We start from the raw sequence: 10457 nt of genomic DNA on the forward strand, positions 1-10457 counted from the left end.
TGCCTCTTTTCAGGGACAAAATGCATTTGGCTCGGGGAGAATTTGAGGCTAATCACAAGAAGTGATTGTGAATGAACACAATATTCCATCTATTCAAGGGGTCAATAATGAAGGCGTATGGGGCTGGTCACAGAGCTCATCCAGATAAATGCAAGAAAAACACTATTCTTCCATAAGTTTTCATACTTTCTGGTTATTGTTTCTTTTCCAAATACGTGCTTTTAAAATCAACAGTTTATGATTTGGTTATTTTTTCCTTTACTATTACTGGTATATGTATAGTCATACTTGCAATAACACCCTTTTTTGCTGCTTTTATTTGAACATTTTGCTTATTCCCCTGTGAAGTACTGAACGCAGAGACAAACACATCAGTCTCACTGCATATTCCTATAGCCAAACCTGCCCACTAGTGACTTGTAGCTAACCTTTATACTGCAGAAAACGTATCACAGCAACCCAGCTCAAAACAAGTCAGTTTAAATATCTCTAAGCAATCTGTTCAAGAGAAAGTATAGCACAATATAGCATATTAAAAACATTCCATGTATATTAAAAAAATCTGATATAGTGCCATGGGGGAAATCATTAGTTAAATTGGAGAAGGTGGGGATTAGTAACAGAATTAAAAATTGGCAGCCTGTGACAGTAAGTGTGACTTGCCCCACTACACAGTGTATCCACCAGCTGCCTCCTCGAGTATTTTGAAAGGCCACCTCACATCGAACCACACTAACTGCAAGCAAGGTGAGACTGCTCCTGCGGCTGGTCACAGAGCCGCACTGAGCAGCAGAGTGCTCAGAAGGACAACGTTCCTGCCTAGGAAATGCAGAGAGTACTTCAGCAGCGGATAGACTAACCCAGATTAACATGTTAGATACCGGTTTCTGATCTGGTATTATCTCATACCAGGATGAAGGAGGATGAAGGAAAATGGGATGCGGTGGTGTCGGTGACTCAGTGGGACAACACAGAAACAATTTCTTGATGACATCCTCACCACGCTGGTATTTCTGCTCAATCTCCTCTCAGACGGGGCAGGGTCCTTGATCTGCCTTTCCACCAGCAGCATTGTTCCTGAACCCACATCCTGCTTTAAGAAGTTCAGCTGAAATCAGGGGAGCCGGGTCTGCAAGTGTGCTAAGAGGCACTGTCCCAAGGCAGGTGCAACTTCAGCACTAGTCTGCAGCTATAACCTACCTCCTCTCTCTAACAGCACATAAAATTACATGCCCACCTACCCTTCAGAGAGGTACAATCATGCAGATCACTGGATGATTGTTTCTTTTCATTCAGAAATACTAGGAATATTAAGGATTGGATTTAGCAAAGAAAAAAATGTGTTTGAAGAAATACTATGATATTTTCTGTCTGTTTTCCTTTAGTATAAGGATGGAAAATTTTGTTGTGAATGCCATCTGAAAGGAATCGAGTATCAACAGACTATCCTCTCTTCCCCTCAGCAAACAGTGACTTGCCTGACTTTTCTTAGAAATTACATGTGTAAAAGAGCTGAAGCCATGCTGAGTACATGGACTACATACCTTCCTAGATTTCTCATGTTGTTTGTGAAGGCTAAGAGCCTGTCTCTGTGTGTGGTAATCCATCAAGTGGCCTCACTGGGTTTTCTCTAAGTAAGAGAAATTCATCAAAGCACATCTTAAATTACTTATTATGGCATCATCTTGTGCTAAACTGAGATCTCACATAGGGAAAGAAGCTGTAAGGGATGGGAAGGCGTGGGAACTGAAAGGAGACACATGGTGAGACACCACGTGTCTAGAGACGTCCTATGTTATTTCAATTTACACCATCTAGTCTGCTTGGAAGACACTCAGCTGCAGACTGGAGAGCTTGCTTAGGGTACTGGCAAACCAACAGGGTGATCACCGCATTACAGTAGAACAGCAGTTGACAGGCTAATGTAACGAAGAGGCATTGCAACTCTAGTTAACTCTGTAGCTACATACAAATCCAGGGCTGCTTGCAGATGATTTTGTTTGATCAGCCTTGGTTTTTCAAAGAAAACTAAAGAATTTGGATACCCAAACGCCACTTATTTTCATCAAAATTTTTGGCCCTACTTCCCAGATCCTGGACAATCTCTTACTAGATTTATTTTGGTATTTCTATGGGAACAGTACAAAAGTTCCTTTATCACCTATAGGCAGCCTTCTCACATGTGCCAACCCATAATTGGTGCAGTTTTGGTTTTCTCTTTGCCATTTTAAAAATAAAGTTAAAAAACACACACAAAAACAACTCCAAGCAATAGCTTACACTCTGGTAGTGCTAAAAAACATCAAAGGCAGTTCTGTACTTGTTCTTTGCTAACTCATACACCAAGAATGACAGTAGATTGACGACGTCATTTCCAAAGCCCCATAAGTAAATGTGATCAATTCAACTAAAAAGATAGGGAAAATAGGACCCTCTTACCAAAAGAAACTTATAAAGGACAGTAAACTCTCTTTTCTTAACTGCTACCATTATTGCTGTTCAAACCTATCAGTGTGCTTTATTAAAAATAAATAGAGAGAAAGAACTGTTTCTTGGGCGAAAGGAGGGAAAATGCTTTAAACGTCTCTTATTTCAGCAGACTTATAAAGACTGCTGTAATTATTCTACATTTTCTAACGCTTTAACTCATTTCCCATGCAGTATTTTATTTCAGCATAGGACTATACAGCAAGAAGACCCTAGCTGAGTTTTATAATACCTGTGGAACAGGCTGCTACTGCCACCTTGGGGAGGACTCTGAAGAGTCTAAGCAACAATCACAAAAATCCGTTTGTTTTTTCCCCATCATGTCTTCACAGGAAGACTTCTTAAATCCCTCTGTCCATGCTGTCATAAGTTCTTCCAGATGTGTCCCATCTCAGAGTACACTATACTTGTTACAGCACTGGAAAGAAATGCCTTTTTAGTGGGGAAGTTGCTTAGTTAAGTTCTAGATGCCATTAGCAGTGCCTCGTTGACATTACTCTCAAGTTTACAACCACCTTGCCAGCATTAGAGCCCTGCTCCATTTCCAGCTAGGCAAGCTGGGTTCCGTGTACAACACTCCTCTGCTTCTGGGATTTTGCCTTTCTTAGAAATTCTGAATTCTTGTCCATGCAAAGCTTAAACTAACTCCCCGACGGGCTGCTGGCTAAACTGGATGCGACTGCTAAGACGTAGACTGCCTCAGATATAATGAGAGCCATTACTGTGCACAGGACTGGTCTGAAGAAAGTTCAGAGCTGGACTGTTGCAATTAAACGAAAATCAAGACTTCTGGGCAAATTAAGGGAAGCATCTGGATTTAATTGTCACAATATCCTTAAGTCTTATGAGAATGACCAACTCATTCACTTTTCAAGTGAGTGATCCCCTTTGCAGTTGTCTTTCAGTTTGTACTCACTAGCAGATGAAGGAACCTTGTCATATACTTTACATCAAATATGCTTTAATATGCTGTGCAGGACTTAGTTGCATATAGCCGATGTACCTCTGGGCTGCAAGTTTTTTTGCAGTGAAATCTAAAACCTTGTGGTAGGTGCCTCAGCTCTTCATTCAATACAGGGAAAGGTTTAATGTCTTGCTGGTCACCAGAATAGACAGGCCCAAGAGCAGGAGACCGTCCAAAAGAAGCTGCCTATGCAATCTTAGAAACATACAGCAATAAAAATATTATACAGAGTTGTAGCTGTCTAGAGCCAAGTAACACAGAAATTATGAGGTCATGTGAATATACATGTGGAGGCTGTGAAAGCAGTAGTTTGTCTTCATTAACTCCCGTTCTCTGCCAAAACCCGGCTGTGCCTGTGCCACTGCTGTTAGAGACAGGAAGCTTTTGGAGGAGCTAAATCTCACTCCATTGCTGCAGCAGGCAGGAGCAGCCCTGGCTCCCACATAGAGCTACATTTTGCATGACAGTACCTCTGGGCTCTGGAAAGCACCTTCCTCTTTTCTCCTGCCCACAGGCAGAAGCTGGTATCAGATTCTTGTGCTTCCCCTAAGGACAGATAGCAGTGCTCCCCTGGAGTAAACATCCACTCACCTGGCATTAACAGTCTGGGAGGCAGCATCTCAACCCTCCCTTGCAAACAGCCAAGCAGGGCTCACTCCTTTCTTTTATTCTACTACTATAACCCAGTCATTAAAGCACTAATTTAGATCAATTTTCTGTTAAGGCACAGAAGTACTTCCCCCGTGCAGGGAAAGGTCTAACTGTCTAAAAGCAAGTGATAGGTCCTTTCTGAAGTGTCTTTTCACCCCGGATTATAACACTACCACAGCATGGCAAAAGAATGAAGGTTTCTGAAAGAAAGGTGTGCTAACAGGAAGGATTGTGGCTAGCTAATAGCTACTGCACATAACTGGCAATTGTGCAAACCTGCAGGGTGTTTTTTTTTTTTTTTCCCTGATGCACAAATAACTTCTGTATTTTAATCCATTATTTTGTTAGGCAAACAGCTTTACATCTGAATTAGATTTAAATCATGCTTTGAAAACATTGCCATTATTATTTCATTACAAGTGCACATGCATTGTCACACACATACATGAACCCACATTCAAGAATACGCAGCACAGAAAATAATCCCATTACCTCCACTCTCATATTAAACTGATAGTAGAACATACATAACTTTCATACACACTAACTTCACACAATCTCTAAAATGATTGCAAAAAATTGTATCTGTAGGTAACTAACAAAAAATTAAGACATTTCAATTACTGACCAAACATACCCAACTGGATAAGGATCTATCAGTAATAGATTAACCAGACTAGTGTGTGCGTAACAGTCTCACAGTGGTACGTTGCCAGTATTAGTTTCAAAGTTCACATACGAACTTTTATTATTCAGGACAAACGGTGTATGAATGAAGTCTGAACAAAAGAATTTAAGGAAGAATAAGGTAAGTGACAGTATATGAAATTAATCTAAGGATTTAAGTCTAGACTGCATATAGAAAAAAAAGGAAAAAATCGCTAATGACTATAAAAAGCAGTACAACTAAAAAAAGAATATATGAATACATGTCCACCTAAAGTCACATTATTATGTTACAGAGAATGAATACAAAGCACATCTAGACTGACTAATTACTGAAGGACATCCACTTCAATAAAGCACCTTTTTGTTAAAGCACTAGTATTTTGTTAAAGGCACTACTACTCCCTTTTTAAAATCTGGGATTGATCATTGAAATATTTTTGCTTTGTATATTGTGAATTTTGTAAGGAAAATCATCACGTATAAAATTCACTATTGCCTGTAACAAAAAATATGTTAACTAAGTACTCTTTCATGTTCAGCCTCTTATTGAAACTATTTCAAAAGACTGATTTGGGCATGAATTTAATATCAGGGAGAAATCTTGAACTGCATTAAACATTAATAGGTAATTCCAGGATAATTCTTAGATTATCCACGATCTCTCTAAAACTACATAAACAGAATAGTTTAAATAATCTTTCCAAAGTTTCAGGTGTCATTGATAACTTAAAATCAACTACTTACTCTTCTTCCTCCCTTGGCTTTTCTCCTTTTCATAGCTATTCCCTGCATGCCAATGCTCCTTTCCTCAGTTGTTTCCCAGCACCTCCTTTTCCTTCTTCCTTTGTTGCCTCTCCTTAGTACACATTTGCTTTACCCGTTCCTCAAACTCTTGTTATATCTGACTTTTTCCCAGTTCTTCCAGTATAGGTACTATGCTGATCAGCCTATTAGGCTATAGTCTCATAGCTGTGACACCTTCCGTGACACCTTCCATGTGACACCTAAGCAGTAAGCTGGAGAAGGACACCAGATGAAGATCAGCCCTTGCATCAGCCAGAAGTGTATGTGCTGTGCTGATTCTTTATCCACACTATGCCCTCCTTAAACATTTCAGGCAGGAAAAGGCACTCTAAAACCACTGAATTCTGCCATTACTGTTTTTTTGTTGTTGTTGTTGTTTTTGTCTTTTTTTCAAAGTTGCTAGCTGAAACAGCTCATGCTGTTTGTTCTTCACTTAATGACAGGTTTCTGGATAAAAGCGCACACAATGGCAGAGAGCAATGAGATGACCATCAACCTTCTCATGCTTGGAAGAACTCAGACCGGTAAAAGTGCTGCTGGGAACAGACTGCTGGGCAGCTATGACTTCGAAAGTCATCTCTCCCCAAGCTCTGTGACTACATGTTGCAGCCTTGGATGCAGCAGTCGTATTTCAGGAATTATACGAAGAAATGGCTGTGAGCTAGCTCTCCGCATTCGAGTACTTGACACTCCAAGCTACCCCCACAGCAGTCTCAGCAAAGAGCAGGTACAATACAAAGTGAGAACAGCCCTGACTCAACACTTCAGAGAAGGTCTACATCTAGCTCTTTTGGTCCTGAGGGCTGACTTGCCTCTGTGTCCCGATGAAAATGATCACGCAATTCAGTTCATCCAGGTAAAATTAACAAACAGATGTCTCTGCCATAACTGCAAATCTTTTGTCCTCAGGTAAAAACAGAAGGTGATTATGGAAGTTAACTGCTTTACTTGTTCCTCTATAGAACTCTATGGAAGAGTTAACTGCAAAAGTAAAACAGAGAAGTTCATCTGAAAATTGGAACACTTTCCGAGCCAGAGGTCAAAAAAAAAAAAAAAAAAAAAAAAAAAGTATTGTACTTGGACTCAGGAAAAAGGAATTTAGAAATCTAATTTACCTACTAAAATAAGCTCTTCTCTCAAAAGTTGCATTTAAAGGTTTATCATGACAAATCTAGCTCTGCTGAAGTGCTATTTGAAGTAAAAGTCAAGTTATTTCACTCTCCTATACTTTGCACAAAAAAGAATACTGACCAAAGCAGAGAATGATGGGTCCACAATCATGAAGATCTGTGAGTGGGGCAAGGGTTTAGGATGCTCAGCAGTCTGTCCTGCACTGTCACTACTGCTGCATCTGTTCAAGAGAAAATAACTAGAAAGTTATCGTAAGTTTACTTTGGCTAAGGGCAATTTCTAGCATAACTGACTGAAAGCATATATTTTGAACTTCTAGGGCAAAATATTTTTTGAAGTGGATAAAATATGTAAGAGAGAGAGACACAGAAATTGGAATGGCATTCTTGCTTTTCAATCAAAAATTTCTATGAATACACTTATTTGAAAAAGAGGCCAGCAAAGGGATATTGTTCAGTTCATCTATCTTATCAGACAAACCAGGCTCACTGATATGATTTACAAAGAAACAAAGTGTTTCCTTCATTATTCTCAAAGTCCGCACATTACACTTCAACACAGCATCTGTATACTAGAGGAATGAACTTTCTAAAAACCTGTAAGACGAGAAAAGACTTCCTGGTCCATCAAATCTTATCACTTGCTGCAACTGGCAAAGTACAGTCATACAAATAACTTCCGAAATGTGAGTTGTTCCTCCTTTCCTCCTGATAACTCCCTGCTGGTAGGCTAAACCTTGCTTTTCTGATAGTTAAACACTTGGTTCTAATTTTCATCACACTTTTATTCATTGCCAATTTACATCTATTTGTTCTCAGCATTACTCTTTTTCTTACGTAGTTCTCCATCTATCTATGCTTCATGGTATTTAAGAGAAAGCAGTATTTTTGCAAATATTTTTACTCTGATCCAATGAAAAAACATCATATTCCCAGTTTGAGATGTTTTTAGATTCACCTGGGAATTAAAAGCATAAGAGATGCCAGAATGTTTCCTCTTTAAGTCTGGCTTTAGAAAAACCCTACTGGAAAGGAAATAAAGCATGAGAAAAGACAACGAGAAAGCAACCCTGTTACTTCTCTTTCAAGATTCTCTCAGCTTATGTAATGGTTGCCTCTTTAGCCATTTTCCCCTTAAAAGCCCAGATGCTACAATAATTTCAGTAGCCACAAACAAATGGGACAGGACAGCTAGTAAGGTCCTGGCAAATAAACACTAATGGTTATTTGTGAATATGTCATTCCCAAAGGAGACTATCATGAGGACCACCTTCAGCTATCAAGAGTTCTTGCAATAATTCTCTGCATATTAGGGATGGCATACCGATAATCCACACAGACTACTGTCATTTAAATCTCTTTGGATTTTTTATTTCATTGCCTAATAAATTGAGAGAGTAGTAAGGGAGTAGATATTGATTTGGAGAACCAACATTAGCCCTGATTTACCTGAATTCTGAGCAAATCAAGGCATTTTTCTCTCTTTCTAAATCCAGTACCTGAACACTTCCTTAGACAGCATGACCACCTGTTTTTATATACTGTACTTCCCCTCCCTGCAGCTAACAGAAGGCTTACTGTAAGGCTAAGAGATATGCCAAAATATAGTAAATGTCTGTTTTGTAGGGAAGAGGGGTTTTTTTTTTTCAGCCCTAGCATCCAAAACAGACTAACTGCTATCAATATATTAGGTTCTTCCAACTCCCTAAATTTCTCAGAATAGGAAGATATCCTTTAAAGTGGATAAACCTTATTTAGGTTATATGGTCATTCAGGCAAGATGGACATTATTACTAAAAACAGGTTTATTGTCACACACGCACAGAGTTAGCATGATTACAACTACAGTAGTAATTGAAAAATTAAAACCAACTCTTATGCATATGAACATTTTTTGTATAAAAAAAAAAAAAAAAAAAGCAGCTTGTTTTCTCCAGTCCCTCTCCATTAGATGAACCACATCAATTAAATACAACCTCTGTGGTTGATCATTTAAATTGATACATTTGATTTGTATCTTTCCTTAATTGCCAAAAATAATTACAGTTTTATGGGATACAGCTAGATTACAGATTGGTTCTACATACAAATTCATGATTCAGTTTTTCAGGACAGTGATTTTTAAAAGTTTTTTTCAAGAGCTGAACAAAAGTGTAGAAATATAGCTAAGTGGAAAACTACTGATGTAAACTACTTGAAATTCAGTATTTTTACAACGATGTGCAATTTAGCTACAAAACAATCATCTTCCTTATTTACATAATTTTTTTTAAAACCAAAAAACTCTATTAACATCTATGTTAAGAGAACAGAGAACTGCCTGTTCAGCATGACCACTTATTTCCACTAAAAACATTTGTCAACATCTTTGAGGATCAAAACCCCCAGAAGTTTCAGCAACTCAGATAGCATGAACTGGACTCCTGCCATGAAGAGAACACACTTCTGTTAATTTATAAGTATATGAGGTGTGAGTGGGGAAAAGAAACAAGAAAAGATAACTATTTAAGATTTGTTTTTCATTACAGGAACTTCTGGGTCCCACATGGAAGGACTTCACTGCAATTTTACTTACTCATGCAGACAAGGCAGAAGAGGCTGGATTCAGTGAGGACTCTTACTTGCACAGCGCCTCAAGCACCCTGCTGTCACTTTTGAGCTCAGTACAGCACAAATACATTTTCCTAGACAACCAGAAGAACATAACTAGAGAGGAAAGAACTACCATCTTAAGAAAGCTCTTGAATTTTATAAGAAAAAATAATTATCAACTGCTTCTACTTAAACATACAAAGGAATAAGATTAGATTTCAGGTGCTCATTTATCTATTTTCTATTGTACATAACATTTAATAGAAATAAAATCCTAGAAATCAGCAATCAGCACATTCCACACCATACCGAATATTTTCGCCTTTTAACATACAGTTGGAAATCTTTCTTTCGTATACCAAACTAACTGCCTTTCATAGAGTACGTTGCACTGTTGCATCCAGAATATTAGCTTCAAGTACAAAATCAGATTAAGGTAGTGCTCTAAGTCATACTCCTAATACGTGTGTAGTCACAAGTGAGACTTTACACTATAGCAGACTGCGTATTGCAGTCCATACAGAACAAAACAGATCGGGGGAAGGAGGGAAAGAGAGAAAAAGTAGTAAATTATGCATATTTGAGGTAGGGCTGTGGCACTGTAAGGGGAAAGGAAGCCTCTTAATTTAGCACTCACTTCTGTAAGCTTTCAAGCAGAAGTTTTTCTGAAGCCCAGAGTTTGTAAAGAGCTTTCCAATGTTAAAAGCTAGGAGTTATGTAAAAATATTTCCCCACCTTGATTCAATATTAATTAGAATTGAGAGTTTAAACTTCAAGAATTTTGTTTAATAAAACATTATTGGATACGCAGTTTACAAGGCAGTTAAAATAGCTCCCATGTGCTTACTATTATTTGGCACATTTGAAATAACTAATTACTATTGCTTATTCCCAGATGCATGAAAAAATAGCACAATTAAGTATATAAGCACACACAAAACTCATTCCAAAAAGAAATCTGTTATCTCTTCTTTTATGCCTGTTTCTTTTAATTTTATATCAATGTAATTTTGTTTTCTCTCTCAGTTTACTGGATGAAGTTCAAGGCTGGGAAATTGAGAGTGACTTAAATTCATTTATTTCACTTCAATGGTTAGAAAAGTGCTTACTGTTTCAGTGGTTAGACAGCAGACAGTTAAACACTAGATGCTAAAACACCT

The 10457-nt window shown here is 38.2% G+C and overlaps 1 protein-coding gene across 1 annotated transcript; it reads left to right on the forward strand.

Annotated features, from left to right (window-relative positions):
- The first annotated feature begins 6041 nt into the window (after positions 1 to 6041).
- On the forward strand, positions 6042 to 9506 carry GIMD1 (GIMAP family P-loop NTPase domain containing 1). Its single transcript, XM_062574140.1, has 2 exons — positions 6042 to 6431; positions 9234 to 9506. The coding sequence occupies exons 1-2, from the start codon at positions 6042 to 6044 to the stop codon at positions 9504 to 9506; spliced, it is 663 nt and encodes a 220-aa protein (XP_062430124.1).
- The last annotated feature ends 951 nt before the right edge of the window (positions 9507 to 10457 follow it).

Source organism: Rhea pennata, chromosome 4 (assembly GCF_028389875.1).
Source record: "Rhea pennata isolate bPtePen1 chromosome 4, bPtePen1.pri, whole genome shotgun sequence".
NCBI lineage: Eukaryota > Metazoa > Chordata > Aves > Rheiformes > Rheidae > Rhea > Rhea pennata.